We start from the raw sequence: 17374 nt of genomic DNA, 5'->3' as shown, positions 1-17374 counted from the left end.
CAAGTACCACTTTGAGTCATGATAATATGTCAGACACCATGCTGGATGAGTGCCTTACATATCTCCCTTATCAAATTAAATTCTCAAACACAATGATAGTAGAGAGAATGATTACTGAACCCCCATAAACCCATCATCCATACTGAGCAAGTATATATATTACCTTATTTCATTCTCACCTCCACCCTTGGCTGTATTAACTACTCCATTTGACAGATGGGAAATAGGCTCAGAGGTTAACTAGCTCAAGTCACCGGATCCTAAGTGGCGGGATCAGGATGCATGGGTCCCAACTCCAAAGCTCCTGTATCCCCGTGAGCACGTCACTGTCATTCTTCTCCCCCTTCTTCTGCCATCTCACAGCAAAATGCACCGGAAAGTGCCTTCCCCGTGACAAAGCCCTCTGTTTCTCCACTCCCAGGTCGTGCAGGGCATGGAGCTGGAGAGCAATGAGCAGCCCGTGGTTCTGAGAGAGGACAACCGCCGCAGGCGCCGGAGGATGAAGCCGCGCGGCTCCGCGGCCAGCCTGTCCTCCATGGAGCTCATCCCCATCGAGTTCGTGCTGCCCACCAGCCAGCGCACCAGCAAGACCCCGGAGACGGCGCTGCTGCACGTGGCCGGCCACGGGAACGTGGAGCAGATGAAGGCGCAGGTGTGGCTCCGCGCGCTGGAGACGAGCGTGGCGGCTGACTTCTACCAGCGGCTCAGCCCCGACCACTTCCTGCTGCTCTACCAGAAGAAGGGCCAGTGGTACGAGATCTACGACAAGTACCAGGTGGTGCAGACGCTGGACTGCCTGCGCTACTGGAAGGTGCTGCACAGGAGCCCGGGCCAGATCCACGTGGTGCAGCGGCACTGCCCTTCGGAGGAGACGCTGGCCTTCCAGCGGCAGCTCACCGCCCTCATGGGCTATGACGTCACCGACGTCAGCAACGTGCACGATGACGAGCTCGAGTTCACGCGCCGCCGCCTGGTCACCCCACGCATGGCGGAGGTGGCTGGCCGCGACCCCAAGCTCTACGCTATGCACCCCTGGGTGACCTCCAAGCCCCTCCCGGAATACCTGTTGAAGAAGATTGCCAACAACTGCATCTTCATCGTCATTCACCGCAGCACCACCAGCCAGACCATCAAGGTCTCGGCCGATGACACCCCGGGCACCATCCTGCAGAGCTTCTTCACCAAGATGGCCAAGAAGAAGTCTCTGATGGATATCCCTGAAAGCCAAAGCGAACAGGACTTTGTGCTGCGCGTCTGTGGCCGCGATGAGTACCTGGTGGGTGAGACGCCCCTCAAAAACTTCCAGTGGGTGAGGCATTGCCTCAAGAACGGGGAAGAGATCCACCTGGTGCTGGACACGCCTCCGGACCCCGCCCAGGACGAGGTGCGGAAAGAGGAGTGGCCGCTGGTGGATGACTGCACAGGAGTCACCGGCTATCACGAGCAGCTCACCATCCACGGGAAAGACCACGAGAGCGTGTTCACTGTGTCCTTGTGGGACTGTGACCGTAAGTTCAGGGTCAAAATCAGAGGCATTGATATCCCTGTGCTGCCCCGGAACGCTGACCTCACGGTGTTTGTGGAGGCAAACATCCAGCACGGGCAGCAAGTGCTTTGCCAAAGGAGAACCAGCCCCAAACCCTTCACGGAGGAGGTGCTCTGGAACGTGTGGCTTGAGTTCAGTATCAAAATCAAAGACTTACCCAAAGGGGCTCTGCTGAACCTCCAGATCTACTGCGGCAAAGCTCCAGCGCTATCTGGGAAGGCCTCTGCAGAGACTCCCAGTCCTGAGTCCAAAGGCAAAGCTCAGCTTCTCTATTATGTGAACCTGCTGCTAATCGACCACCGGTTCCTCCTGCGCCACGGGGAATACGTGCTCCACATGTGGCAGATCTCTGGGAAGGGAGAAGACCAAGGGAGCTTCAATGCTGACAAGCTCACGTCTGCAACCAACCCAGACAAGGACAGCTCCATGTCCATCTGCATTCTCCTGGACAATTACTGTCACCCAATAGCCTTGCCTAAGCATCGGCCCACCTCTGACCCTGAAGGGGACCGGGTTCGAGCGGAAATGCCCAACCAGCTTCGGAAGCAACTGGAGGCGATCATAGCCACCGATCCACTTAACCCTCTCACAGCTGAAGACAAAGAATTGCTCTGGCATTTCCGATATGAAAGCCTGAAGCATCCAAAAGCGTATCCTAAGCTATTTAGCTCAGTGAAATGGGGACAGCAAGAAATGGTGGCTAAAACCTACCAATTGTTAGCCAGAAGGGAGGTCTGGGATCAAAGTGCTTTGGATGTTGGGCTAACAATGCAACTCCTGGACTGTAACTTTTCCGATGAAAATGTAAGAGCCATTGCAGTTCAGAAACTGGAGAGCCTGGAGGATGATGATGTTCTGAATTACCTGCTACAGCTGGTCCAGGTAGGGGATGCCCGTGTTATTTACAGAGCCTCTTCTCCAGGGATTGGTTTCATTTGCACAGGTGCCCCATTTGGTTGTCATCCATTTCCCTTTGTCCAGAGCATCATGATCTGTCAAAGCAGATCTGAAGAAACCACCTCAGAAAGTAGTAAACTGTTCCTTTATTTTTTATTGTCTTTATGGGTTTTCTGACCAGCATTTTGATGATGGTAATATTTCCATTTTTTAGGAAAACTGTCCCTATGGGAATATTTTGTTCTCATTTATTGTATTAATGATAAATTCAATGTATAGAATGCTCCCTTGTGTCAGGCTCCAAGTGATATACATGCTTGTTGTGTATTATCACATTTAACTCTCCCAATAACTATGACGGAAGTCAAATTAATATTTTAATTGTAAGGAAATCGAGGCAGAGAGAGGCTAACTAATGTGCCCAAGGTCACATACTTTCAAAGACCGAAATTAAAACCCAGGACTCCAGGCCCTGCTCTTTTCGCTGCCTCCCAATATGCTGCATCAATCCAGTGTCAGAATTGTATGTCCCAGAGAGAAAGGTCATACCCTGATCATGAATATGATCACAATTCATGAATCATACCGCATACCTGGATGGGACTCTGAAAGTCCCTCTCTTTAGACAGGTCTGGCACTGCATTTCCCCTCCTATTCTCATTCCTCTCCCTGGGGTCAAAAGAGACTACATCATTTGCCTAAGGTTTTCTTAGGAAGTTAAACAAAGGAGAGTAGTTCTCCTGCTCACTGTAGCCAATCTCAAATTAGATCATGCTGCTTGACAAGGACAAGGAAGTAAATAAATTGGAATAGAAATTCTATTTTAGAGTGCAGAAGTGTCCATTCATTAATTCAACAACATGTACATAGCGCTTCCACTGTCCTGGATGCTGGACGTAGAGCAATGATAAAAACAGAGCCCGTCTCTGCCCTCGTGTAGCTTGTGGTGCATGGAGAAGACTGACATTAAATGGTGTACATACAAGCAGATATTTAATAACAAATTGTGGTGAAATACTGTGGGGGGAACTGCAGAATACTATGTGAAAACAGGGGTCCTGGGGACACTTAATTTAGATTGAAGAAGCCAGAGACAGTTTTGAATAGGTGATGTTTGACCTGAGATCATTAAGATTTCCCAGGTTAAGTGTTAGGCTCTAAACTGCCTAATTATTATCTGATTGACAGGAAGGCCCTGGAGTTTTCTGATGAGCATTCTGGATACTCTGCACTTTAACTCTGAATCTTCACCTTCCATTAAGCAGATACTTGAAATAATATATTTGGCCTTTGCCTTCATCTATCAAATATTTCCAATATTTTTCTCTGGCCATGAGGGCAGATACTAGCATGTCACTAATGAAAAGTTTAGAATAATACAAGTATCTTCAGGTTTCTAGTTCTCCACAACTAACAACATACAACAAATTTGCATGAATGTGTTCTAAGTCCCAAGGCCACCTTGAATTCTTTTACATTGTCATTTCCACAAGTAAACTTTGAAGAATTGGAAAATGAATGGTTTTCTTGGAAGTGTTTACATGAGATAGGTCAATAAGTAATATTAGCTTTGAGTTTGTGGTTGTAAATGTGAAGAGAAGTCATTTGTAAAATTATTTGAGACATTCAGGTTGGAAAAACTCACATTAGGGTTAGAAAATTAAAACATTTCTGAAGTGAGTACTGGTGGTGAAATTACCACACTCTCAACTGGAGCTACAGTGGGTCCTATTTGACCATACCCGTGGAAAGCATCTTTGAAAGTATGGGGATAATGGAAATATTAGCAAGTCAGTATTGATCACTTCCAAACTGGAAAATCAGAGAAAGAAGTGGAAATCATATCAAAAGCCCCAGGCCCTTTATGATGTGAAAACATAAATTGGAATGGGAATTTCTCCTGTTTCATCTGAAAAAATGATAGATCATATGTATTTATAAAGAAAATACTTTGAGATATTTAATTTTAAGCTTCCCCTTTTCATATTTGTGCATGATATCTACCCTATACTTTATATATGCATATATGATAACCAAACAAAATTTGTTAGTCTGACTACTTTTAAAATCATGGATTATTGCAGATTTATAGAAAAGTACAGAGAATGATATAATAGATATCATGACCCACTAGGATTTATCACATGTTATAGGGTTCTTTGTATTACATCATAGAGCTAACATCAAAGTCAGTATCTCTATATTCAAGTGATGTGAAAACTACGAAACACTATACAAAACGTGGGGAAGCTTATAAAGTAAGAGGTTTTCGGCAGAAAGCTCTGTATACACCGCAGGGTGTCAGGGAGTCGTGATCATATGGTATGGATGGGTCCAGGCCTGCTGTTTACTTGCAGTAAGAACCTGTGAGCCAGCTCAGACTTGCCAGTGAGATGCCAGACACACATCTTGAGCCGAAGAGCAGCAATAAGATTTTTAGGATCTTCACATGTAACACATATTTTTCTCCTCACATGTACTAGATCTCCACTGTCTGTTTTCTTTCCAACAACCCCACTTACCTTCCACTTTTACAGATTTGTTATAGCCATTTCCACCTTTCCCTTCTATCCTTCCAATCAATCAAGTAAGTCCTTGATGGGAACAAAGGCCCTCCCCTCTTTCCCCTGACGTTAATCAAAAGCACATGACTGTGAATCAAGAATTCTGGCTTCTACTCCTGGTCCTTAAGCAAGTGGTTCACTTTGGTCGAAAGTGTCCTTGAAAAAGAAAGGACTGAACTTAAATGACTAGTAAGAGTCTCATCACCCTACCCATAAAACCCACCAAGGCAGAGCACCAGTGTTTCTCCATTTCCTTTTCCCTGATTAACCAACATAGAATGCAGCCCTACAAATGCCAATGTGTTTCTCCTTCAGGCTGTGAAATTTGAACCTTACCATGACAGCGCCCTTGCCAGATTTCTACTGAAGCGTGGCTTAAGAGTAAGTACTTCTTTGATAGTAGCATGGCATTTTAAAAGTTATTAGGAATTGGCTGGTAGACCTAGAGCATTAGTCACAATAATTTTAACCGTCTTGTTCCCACTCTCAGAACAAAAGAATTGGTCACTTTTTGTTTTGGTTCTTGAGAAGTGAGATAGCCCAGTCGCGGCACTATCAGCAGAGGTTCGCTGTGATCCTGGAAGCCTACCTGAGGGGCTGTGGTACCGCCATGCTGCATGACTTTACACAACAGGTCCAAGTCATTGAGATGTTACAAAAAGTTACCATTGATATTAAATCACTCTCTGCTGAAAAGTATGACGTCAGCTCCCAAGGTATGGTAGCTATATTTTCTTGGTTCTCTTTCCAAATACCTTCATCTCCAAATGCCATCAACCCTGTGTTTCTTCTTCCTTCTGGAAGGCAATTTGTACATTCCTAAAGGCAGCAGAGAACAAATGTTTTTAATCTTGTCTTCATGGAGCAAGCAAATTTAAAGGTCTCCCTTTACAAGTTAACATAGTTTTAAAACTATATATATCTTTAATGATGAGTTTATTATAGATATTAAACTCTGAAAAAATTTTAAAGCATTATGCAGATGTAACATCTGTGTTTCAAGAACAATTGTGCACACACACACACAAAGATTAGTTATTTTCAAATATTCACCTTTTTTCTCCCTATCTTTCAATATATGCATATAATTTTCAGTCTTTTAAAGTAATGAATTATTGAGAAGCTATTTAAAATTTTGGGCATAAATATATATACATAGATGTGTATATATTATTCTATCTAATAAAAGGGTAATATGCGAATTAACCATCACTCCATCACAAAGATGGCAGCGCCTATAGCCACAAGATGGTGGTGCCCAGTCCTCTCAGCCCCACTGGAGTCCCCCAGTCCCAGGGGGCGCGGCCGCTGAGAGCGGGCAGTGTGAGCGGCCTGGCGGAATGCTTGCTTCATCACCGCAGCAACAAGGCAAGTGTTCTGCGCCTGGCCATGGATGGGCCTCTGGGCCACGGAGAGCCTCTAGGCAGTGGGCACGGAGCATCCAGGCCCCACAGAGAGCTATTGGCACACGGATTTGTGTGCAGGGCTACTAGTATATTATATATATGTATATGCCAGAATACTTCATATAAAACATTGTATATCATCTTTTCTCTAAAGACATTTCCAATATTGTTTTCTTATCACTAAGAAATCCTGTCCCTTGCCCAAGTGGGGTAGCTCAGTGGTTGATTGTTAACCTATGAACCAGGAGGTCATGGTTCAATTCCCAGTAGGGGACTTGCAGGAGGCAGCCAATCAATACTAGTAATTTTCTTTCATCATTGATATTTCTCTCTCCCTCTCCCTTCCTCTCGGAAATCAATAAAAATATATTTTTAAAAAATAAATCCTGTCCCTGCCCTGAGAAAATTAATCACTCTTTCTCTATATTCCCATTGTTGATATTGTGTTAAATTATAGTCATCAACACATCTTTCTGGTCTCCTAAACTATATAAGATTTGATGCTAGAAAATATCTCTTATTCTTGTTCGTTTACTTAGACACAGCATTATGGCTCATAACGGACACTCACTAATATATTCAGCCAGTATTTTAAACTGATTACTTAGAATTTCCACTTTTTCTCTTTGATTCTTTTCCAATACACCAATAATGCTCTGTCCTAAAAATAATAGTGTTAATAATGATCTTACTCACTTGTATTTTTATTACAAGTAAAGGGGAACATATGTACTGGCCTCCAGCCTGTCTGTTATACAGGGAGTAATTTTTAATTTATGTATTTTGCTTTTAAAAATTTGAAGCTGCTAAATAATCTCCACACAGCCTAACTTACTCTTTTGAAAAGATTTTGCAGAACCCTAACCGAATTCTATTTAATATGGTCTTCAAATGTCTGTTCCCCAAATCAGATGGCAGTTTACAGTTTCACACATTAGAAAGAAAACCACAGTATCAATTTCTTAGCATTATCCTTAAAACATCCTCTCTACCTGATTGTCTTGATATCCCATTCCTACTCCCCTGTTTCTACCCCCTGTTGTGGTAGGTGTAAATGAGTGTATTACTCTCAGTAAACCTGACTTATCTTGTGACCTGAAATGGTTAGTTCCTCAAAGACAGACAACCCTTTTCTCCTCCTCCACACTACACCAGATGGTTTCAGGAAATGTTGTAGATAATATTGGTAATTTCTTGAACTCATATAACTCTTGTGTACTTTTGACAATTACAGTTATTTCACAACTTAAGCAAAAGCTTGAAAACCTACAGAATTCGAATCTCCCCAAGAGCTTTCGCATTCCGTATGATCCTGGACTGAAAGCAGGAGCCCTGGTGGTAGGTATTGCCTCGATGTCTCCACATGGTCTTCAGGTCTTGAAAATGTGTGTCAAGCCCTTCTCTAAACACTGGATACTGAAAGCCTCAACACCAGGCAATCTCCCACACATTTTGTTTTGAATCAACTTTCATGAGGAATCACTTACATGCAATAAAATGTGTCCATTTAAGTGTACAGTTCATCACCACAATAAGATACAGAACATTTCCATAGAAAAAGTTCCTTCATTTCCCTTTTTTAGTCAGTCCTTTCCTCCTCCCATATCCCATCCCAGACCCCCCCCCCAAAAAAAAAAATCTGCTTTATATTATATAATCTTGCCTTTTCTAGAATTCCATGAAGTGGAATCATACTGTATGTAGTTTTTGTATCTGGATTCTTTTACTTAGCATAATGCTTTTAAGATCTACCCATGTTGCTGTGTGTATCCGTAGTATGTTCTTTTTATTACTGAGCAGTATTTCTTTGTATAGGTATGCCACAATTTGTTTTCCATTCTTTTTTTAGTAAATATTTAACAATGAGATAGTTGGGTCAAATGGTACATGTGTGTCATTTTATACTGCAAAAATGTTTTTCCGAAGTGACAGTACCATTCATTGTCATGGGTAGGGTCCCTAGGCCTGGCTGGTGATCAGGGCCGATCGGGGCCCCCCTTTCCTCCCCACCACGCCCCGGCACCTGCCTTGGCTGGCCTGGGGCCTGCGGGCTGGGGGCAGCTCCTGCATTGAGTGTCTGTCCCCTGGTGGTCAGTGCGCATCATAGCGACCAGTTGTTCCACCGGTTGTTCTGCAGTTCAGTCAATTTGCATATTAGGCTTTTATTATATAGGATTCCCACCAGCAGTATATGTGAGTTCCAACTGTTCCACATTCTATCCAACACTTGTTATTAAAAAGAGAAGTGCTATCTCATTGTTGTTTTTATTTGCATTTCCCTAATGATGTTGAACATCTTCTCATGTGCCTATTTTTTCATCTTCTCTTGAGACATTTGTTTTTACATTTTTTGTTCATTTTTAATGTGGGTTGCCTTCTTATTTTTATTTATGAGTTATTTATATATTCTAGACACAAATTATTTATCAAGTATACATTTTACAAATATTTTCTCCTAATCTGTGGCTTGTCTTTTCATTTTCCTAGTAGTATATTTCAAGGAGCAGAAGGCTTTCATTTTTATTGTCTTATTTATCACTTTTATTTTTATGGCTCATGCATTTTGCATCCTAAGAAATATTTGCTTAATCCAGTAATGTTCAACCTGGGGTGACCCCCACCCCACATACACACACACACCAAGGGATATTTCGTAATGTTCCTTGATTGTTACAACTGGGAAAATGCTGCTAACATCTAGAGGGGCCAGGAATTCTGCTAAATATCCTACAAGGCATGGACAGCACCCCTCCCCCCCACACACACACCAACAAAAAATTACCCATCCCAAAATGTCAACAGTGCCAACGTTGAGAAATATTGCCTAAGTCAATGTAACAAATATTTTTTCTAAAAATTATATAGTTTTAACACTTACATTTAAGTCTTTGATCTATTTGGAATTGATTTTTGTGTATGGGGTGAGATAAAGGTCAGGTTTCATTTTTTTAATCTGAATATCCAACTTTTCCAGCACCAGCTGTTGAAAAGACTGTCCTTTTTCTATTTAAATATGTTGGCAAACGAAGCCTGCTGAGGTCTCCCGGGGGTCTGCTGTTCCGAGGGGCCAAGGTCAGCTCTGCGGGCACTGACCAAAGAGAAGGCTGACCATGGTTCAAGAGGCAGTGGTTTTGTCAGGGGCTGTATCCAAGGTGGCCTGAGGGTGGGGAGCGGTTGCAAACCTCTGCAAACAGAAATTATGCAGGTTGGATAGGCCTGATGCCAGGGCCCACAAGATACAGTAAACTAACTGGTAGAAATCAGCACCAAACCAGACAAATCTGAGTTTCCAATCAGGTCTCTGCCACTTATGGCCTGACCTTGAGCAAGTAAATCTCTCTTCAATGGTATGTGAACAAGAAGGGGGCTATGTGGCAAGTGTGACACGCTCAATGACTGAAAGTAACCACACAGATCATTAATTCCTACCTGGGCAGGTCATGGCAGGGAGTTATAACTTCTTAGTAAAAAGTTAATCTTTACCTTAAGCAAGACCTGTCCATTGTTCTTGTGCATCTAGGATAATATGCCTTTAAAATGTCAGAGTAATTTTCTTTCCCAGACCCCTCAGAAACATACTCACTGGACATAGCACAACTACCAGGAAGTTTGTTGTTATCTTGTTCCCCACATACCATCTCTGTTCGTTGTAATTGTTGAATGTTGGCTATCCTATGCTCACTAACGTAAAAGTATGTCTCTCTCCATTTTCCTTTTTATCCAATCCTAGAGATTTCTCTGCTTTGCTTTCTCCTGCCTCCTTAGCCCATCACCAATGGATTTCACAATTTCTCCCTTTAATTCTAAATGTATAAGCAGGACTGCAACACTGCTATTCCTAGAGCATTTTCTCGGTCCTCTGAGATTTTGCTTTTGGGCCAGTTCCTCAGCCCTTGGCTCAAAAAAACTTTAAACCTTAAAAAAAATGTTGGCAGTACTTTTGTCAAATATCATCTGACCATGTGGATCTATAGCTACATTCTCTATTCTGTTCCATTGATCTAAATATTTGTCCTTACATCAAAATCACACACTCTTGATTAATTCAAATAATAAACCACTTCATATATGCTCAAGAAGAATCTTACAATAATATATTTCCATTAACCTTCTCCCATTGTTATACTTTTCTGTTATGCTTTTAATTTCTATGTATATTATAAACCCAATACATTGTTATTATTTCGCTTTAAATAGTTAAAATAGATTTAACAGATTTAATAGATTGAACATTTTTTAATATTTACCCACACATTTTCCATTATTGGTGCTCTTCATTACTTTGTATAGGTCCATGTTTCCATCTGGCATCATTTTCCTTCAGCCTTAAATATTTTTTTTATAGTGCAAGTCTTCTGGCAAGAAATTCTTTCATATTTTGTTTGTCTGTAAAACTCTTTATTCCACCTTTAGTTTTGAAAGATATTTCCCCTGGAAACAAGGGGATGCTCCTCCCTTCATGTTTACTTTATACCCAATTAGCAGTAAACTGGCCCTGTAGTAAAAAGACACACTTTCCTCTATCCTTATTCAGTAGAGATTGTTAGGAATAATAACATATTAATACAGTTTTGGATTGTGTTTGCTTTTTATTAAAGACCACATCACATTTTTGATGCTTGGTAAAATTACTTTTGGCCAGAACTCCTAACCTATTTTTTATTTTGAAGTGAGTGTCTGCTAAGCCACATTTCCCACAAAGTTTCTTGCGATTATTTAGATGTATGGAGTTGTTTTTGGAGGGAGGAGGCATTGTACCTGAGTGCTAGATTTCTGCTCACTGCAGTTAAATTTTACCTTATTATATTTGGCCTATTGCATCTGATTCTGCAATAATAGATTTTAGACATTGTGGTAGCAGTAGAATTCTTTTTTTCAACTTAAATCTTAGAGGGAGCCAAAATATATAAACCAAGTTGCTCTGTACCAGAATCCTATGGGAATGGGGTGTACAGAGGATGGGATCTGCTACAGCTCTTAGGCATCTTCACAGACACTTGGGGTTCCTTGGAACACACTTTGGGAACCACTGATTTGAGTGCTGTGAGTTACTCTCACTAGCATTTTCAGATTTGATGAGAAGAGTTTCTGTATTTTTTACCTAAATCATTGAAAATCATTTTCCAACTAGGAGTTTGTCCCTGTTATTTATATTGATACTTCACAAGAGGATGTGTATCTCTACAATGTGTATTCATTATCTATAAAAACATCTGACGGTTTCTTTCCAGGTTGAAAAGTGTAAAGTGATGGCCTCTAAGAAAAAACCCCTGTGGCTTGAGTTTAAATGTGCTGACCCTACAGCTCTATCAAATGAGACAATTGGAATTATTTTTAAACATGGCGATGATTTGCGCCAAGACATGCTTATTTTACAGGTATGCTACTGTGAGGGATTTTTTTCAACTATCTGAAAAAATATTTCTAGTATACTAAAAAAAAAATGCCTATTACTGACTCTATTCCCATTCTCCTATCTTGTATGATGAACAGTGATTACATAATAGTTTCACTGGGGGATTATGGCTGTGGACCATTAGATATGCACTCTAGTGAGCATCATAGTTCTGTCATTCCTGAGAGGATGCATATCCAACATGTTCAAATAGTCAGATATACTTCCCTCACCTATATGCCCCATTTCTAGTATGGTAACACAGAACATAGATGTATTTACCTCCAAGCATTCACTTTTATTCAAATTCATAGACATAGCTACATACGGTACACAGGTGCTCTTCTTAGATACATCACCTTTGATAGACATCCACATAATACAAATTCAAGTGAATTATTTAATAGGAAGGGGAAACAAGATGAACAGGTAGGTGATTGAAGAAATCATGCAGTTAAATAACAAGAGTAAACAGATTGCTACAGCAGATGAATGATGAAGGTATCCAGTGTTAATCATTTTTCTATGTTCTAACATTTCTGGATAAACTTTAGTGATATTCTCTATATTCTAGTTGTTCAACATGTAGAGGTAACACAATTTCTAATATTTAATATGATTTACTTAAAATAGGCAAACCACAGTGCTATAAATGTAGACTATTTAAAAAACAAGGATGTGTTCTCAATTCCCTCTATGTTCCTGTTTTTGCTTATTTATAATATGGAAACAATAATACCCTTTGCTCTCTGTTCAAGAATGTATTTTTCCTGGAAATAATGTTTTATTAAAAAGAAAAAGAAAGTTCTTTTGAAAGTTCAAAACCTTTTGAAAGTTCATTTAATTTCCAACAAATCTGTAACCTCTTCTGAATTATTTGAAGATATAACTGAAAACCACAAAACATCACTCATTTTCCTCTCATTTTGAGGCAAAGTTTGTACTTGAACCTTATGTACTTTGTACTTTGCTTGGCAGATAAGGACAAGTTATTTAAGCTCTCTAAGCCTTAGTCTGTCTCTTCACCTGCAGAATGTGAATAATAATTACATCCACACTATAAGGTAAATGCAAAAGATCACATAAAACAGCACTCTGTAAATGTTATCTATCATTGTGATTGTTGCTATTGTTGTCTTGGTTATAGCCCAAGAGTGCCTTATGTATAGAGTGGAATTCTTTTTATTGTGGTAAAATATACATAACTGGAGTGGAATAGATGAATTGGAGCTAAAACCTTTCTCAAAAGAAATCCATTTATCTTCTTCCCCAAGGTAAATCTCAGGGACCAAAATTAATTGGCTCCCAAGGAATGGAAACTTCAGAGTACCAGGTTGATAAATAAATAAAATGTTTTATTTCATATTTTGTGTTACCAGATAAGATTTTTTTCAGAAGAAGAAATACATACATTTATAATGGAAACCTTTTTGTGTTTTGATACCCAGATTCTACGAATCATGGAGTCCATCTGGGAGATTGAATCTTTAGATCTGTGCCTTCTGCCATATGGTTGCATTTCAACTGGTGACAAAATAGGTATGTGCTTACTTCAGGAGGTGGATGTATCACTCAGTTACTTTTAAAGGATCATAATTCCTTCAGTGTAGGCATTTGCTAACTGACAAATTACTAGTACAATCTTCATCCATAAAAAGGAAGAAAGTGTTCCAAGGCTGGTGAATGTGACTCCCAATTTAATATGGATATGTTGAAGATAAATGAATGCATGATTCAAATCCTTGTTACTATACATGGAAATTATTTTAGTTAGAGCTTGCTCCTCCCTCTTTACTTTTCCACCTCTAAACTTTAACTGTTTCATTGCACACTAAATTTCTCCCTCACAAATAACATTTAAAAATAGAAATTCTGTCACTTATTTTAATATCCCAGAATTCACATTGTTAAAGCTATTACATACTCTACTTTTATGAATATTTAACATTTTATTTCAATCAAACATTTTTTAATATATATTTTTATTGATTTCTGAGAGGAAGGGAGAGGGAGAGTGGTATAAAAGCATCAATGATGAGAGAGAATCATTGATTGGCTGCCTCCTGCATGCCCCACAGTGGGGATAGGTCCTGAAACCCGGGCATGTGCCCTAACCGAGAATAGAACCATGACCTCCTGGTTCATAGGTCAACGCTTAACCACTGAGTCACGCCAGCTAGGCCAATCAAACATTTTTATTCAAGTTTCTGATTTGAGAACTCTACAAAATCATTTCATTTGGCCTATAACTTAAAAAAAGGAAAAGGCACAGGTTGCCAAGGAAGGAGGGATATACTCAGCCCATAAATGCTTTTACTTATTACCTTTCAAAACCAACCCTTTCCACTTTTCACTCAGTAATATTAAGCATGTCCCACACAACTTCCATATTCTTCTCCTTTTGTTTCTCTTACTCTTAAGAAAACCAACAGCATGAACCTGGAAAGTAGCTCTCTGCCCTCCACTCAACAAAGACATAGCCATTTTTCCTCTGGGTCAGGCACTAGGCCCCAAGCTCTATCAAACTGTGTGCCTCCTCTTGTAGGAATGATCGAGATTGTGAAAGATGCCACAACAATTGCCAAAATTCAGCAAAGCACCGTGGGCAACACAGGAGCATTTAAAGATGAAGTCCTGAATCACTGGCTTAAAGAAAAATGCCCCATTGAAGAAAAGGTGAGCTCCTGCTTCTCCCCACTACGAAGGCTCTTGAAGTTGTCATTTACATGGCAATATCGATTTCACATTTTCAAAGGATCTGCCAATGTCATGCCTCCTGACATATGTCGTGAAACCCTTTATTCATGAGGTCTTGAGGGTTTTAGGCACCTTCTTGTGGTGACCTACCATTGCTGTGTAAAACAGAGGGGCTCTATTCAGAACTCCATGAGCATTTGCTTCTCCTTTGATTATCAGGCACGCTTTGCATCAAATTTGGTTCTGTGAAATAATTTAGTAGCACTTTTTATGACAGTCTATTTTTGTTGTTCAGCAGGAAAATTTAGTTACCATGCATAAACTTCTTCCTACCTGGGAAACAGCACACACCCTATAAAGTGCTTTCTAATTTACCATGTCAGTCTAATCTAAATGGTAAATTGTGGATGCTGAAAATGTCAGTTTCACATTTCCCTGAAGTACATGTGCTGAATCCTTCACAAGCCGTGGGCTGTCGTTTAAAGTTCTGCACAAGATTTATTAGTACTTCTCATTTACATGGTTAGCAGGCTTTTGGGAAGGCAATATAATTAGTAGCACTTATTAGTCTGTTATACGTGTGAATTGTGACCCCGTCACATTTTAAGTGGTCACAAGCAAAACACATGTTCACCAATGACGACGAAATGATCCTGAGTTCTGTGTAGTTGTTGGCAAGAGACACCTGGAGGGAAAGTGAACCCTTTGATTAAATTGATGTTGCCCTTTGCCTGTTGTTTTCTCCTCCTGCTATTGTGAATCATTGAATCTTTGCCTAAAATGTAAGTAGAGCAATGAGAAAGTTGGCACTTAACAGATATAATGTTAATGGAACCACACACAGCTAATTTGCTCTCTGAAAATGGTTCCCAGAATGAGGTCTTTTTGAAAGTCATTTGCGATAGGTTCATGCTGCTCTCTGTAGTTAGAATACAACTAATATTCAGATGCATTTGAATTAGTTTCAGGCAGCAGTGGAGAGATTTGTTTATTCCTGTGCTGGCTACTGTGTGGCAACCTTTGTTCTTGGAATAGGCGACCGGCACAATGACAACATTATGATTACAGAGACAGGTGAGTTTATTTATTGCAACTTTAAAAAAAATGGTGGTAAAATACACATAAAATTTGCCACTTTAACCAGTTATAAATGCAGTTTAGCAACATTACGTACATTTGCATTGTTGTGCAGCCATCACCACCATTAATTTCCAAAACTTGCTCATGTTCCCCAACTGAAACTCTGTACCCGTTGAGCACTAACTCCACCTCCCCCAGCACAGAGTGATTTTTCAAATGGAGTTCAAGGTTGGAGCACATATGTAGAAGTCATTATTATACAGGGACACCATTCTGTGATCGCCCTAGATCACCCAGGAGTGAGGAATGGAGGAGGATGTAGGAAATGAGACTTAAGAAATATAAGTCAGAAAGTAGCTAAGATAAGATCATATCCCAGAAGCTAGTGAAGGTGGGCACGATCAACAGTGTCAAATGTTATAGAAAAGCAAACAAAAAGAAGAACTCACAGATATAGACCTTTAAATCTAAAATGCTGTGCCTTCCTAACCTACCCCTGCTCACTAGTTCACTGTCCACTCTGACAGTGGTCAGTATTGGTTACCATGCCAAGAAATTTGTGTCTAAGAAATTTGGATCAATAAAACTGTGGTACATTTACATCATGGAATACTATGCAGCAATAAAAAAGAAGGTTCTCTTACCCTTTGAGACAGCATGGAGGAACCTGGAGAATATTATGCTAAGCAAAATAAGCCAGTCAGAGAAAAATAGGTATCACATGATCTCACTCATATGTGGAATCTAATGAATAAAATAAACTGATAAAATAGATCCAGAGACATAGAAGAATGGAACAGACTCTCTAATCTCAGAGGGAAGGCAGGGATGGATGGGTGGGTAGGTGGGAAGAGATTAATCAAAGAACTTGTATGCGTATATGCATAACCCATGGACACAAATATTAGGGTGGTGAAGGCCTGGGGCAGGGGGATTGGGTGGATTAGAAGTGGTTAATGCAGGAAAAAGGGGGATGTATGTAATACTTTCAACAATAAAGATTTTTTAAAAAAGGAAATTTGGACCAACTTAAGAGTAGAGTCTGGACAAAGCACCATATCTGGGTAAACCACTTTTCTTTCTATGAGAATCAATAATGTATTGACCATACATATGAAAAAGAGCTATACAAATGAGAAGAGATGATGGTAATTGTGGTGGTGATGGTGACAATGTGATGGTAGAAATTGGCCCAAAGAAAATTCAAATGATTTATTTCTATCATGCTACTCAAAAGTAAAAGGTAAATGTCTCTCCCCCAAGCAGACTGAAACATCAGTCTATCTTGAGTTACACAAAGTGAATAAGAGAGTCTTGGGCATAATGAAGACATATTAACCAGAGTTTTGATTTATATTTCTAATAATAATTCTGAGACAATAATTTTTTAATAACATTTGACTCTCATTTAAAGAGCACAGGAAGGGTAAAGAAAACACACTTGGTTCAAAGAGTGCTTTGTGGCTATTAACTACACACACCTGCTGAAGCAAAAAATATCACCAGCTGATAAAACAGTGTAAAAATAGCTCTGTCACCCAAGATAGTTCATTGTCAGGCAACTTAAAAAAATGTCTTGAGAAGTAAACAAACCAGAGTATTGTTACAAGCACTTATGCCAGTGTAATGATGTCAGACATTTTCTTCTTTTAAGGAAATCTATTTCATATTGATTTTGGGCATATTCTTGGGAATTACAAAAGCTTCCTGGGCATTAATAAGGAGAGAGTGCCATTTGTGCTAACCCCAGACTTCCTGTTTGTGATGGGAACTTCTGGAAAGAAGACAA

General features: G+C 40.2%; 1 protein-coding gene across 1 annotated transcript in view; it reads left to right on the top strand.

Annotated features, from left to right (window-relative positions):
- Window positions 1-421: 421 nt before the first annotated feature.
- PIK3CG (phosphatidylinositol-4,5-bisphosphate 3-kinase catalytic subunit gamma) overlaps window positions 422-17374 on the top strand; it is a 33912-nt gene continuing 16959 nt past the window's right edge. The window contains exons 1-9 of the mRNA XM_080664661.1: window positions 422-2428; window positions 5323-5388; window positions 5498-5723; window positions 7648-7751; window positions 11645-11791; window positions 13257-13347; window positions 14354-14484; window positions 15468-15579; window positions 17240-17374. The exon at window positions 17240-17374 is cut by the window's right edge and continues 4 nt beyond it. Of these exons, the coding sequence (XP_080520787.1) occupies window positions 434-2428; window positions 5323-5388; window positions 5498-5723; window positions 7648-7751; window positions 11645-11791; window positions 13257-13347; window positions 14354-14484; window positions 15468-15579; window positions 17240-17374 (3007 nt within the window). The 5' untranslated portion in view covers window positions 422-433. The remainder of the gene's footprint in view (window positions 2429-5322; window positions 5389-5497; window positions 5724-7647; window positions 7752-11644; window positions 11792-13256; window positions 13348-14353; window positions 14485-15467; window positions 15580-17239) is intronic.

Source organism: Plecotus auritus (assembly GCF_963455305.1).
Source record: "Plecotus auritus genome assembly, chromosome: 4".
Lineage (NCBI taxonomy): Eukaryota > Metazoa > Chordata > Mammalia > Chiroptera > Vespertilionidae > Plecotus > Plecotus auritus.
Note: the sequence above shows the minus strand (reverse complement) of the source record. Positions and strands in the feature narration are given on the sequence as shown.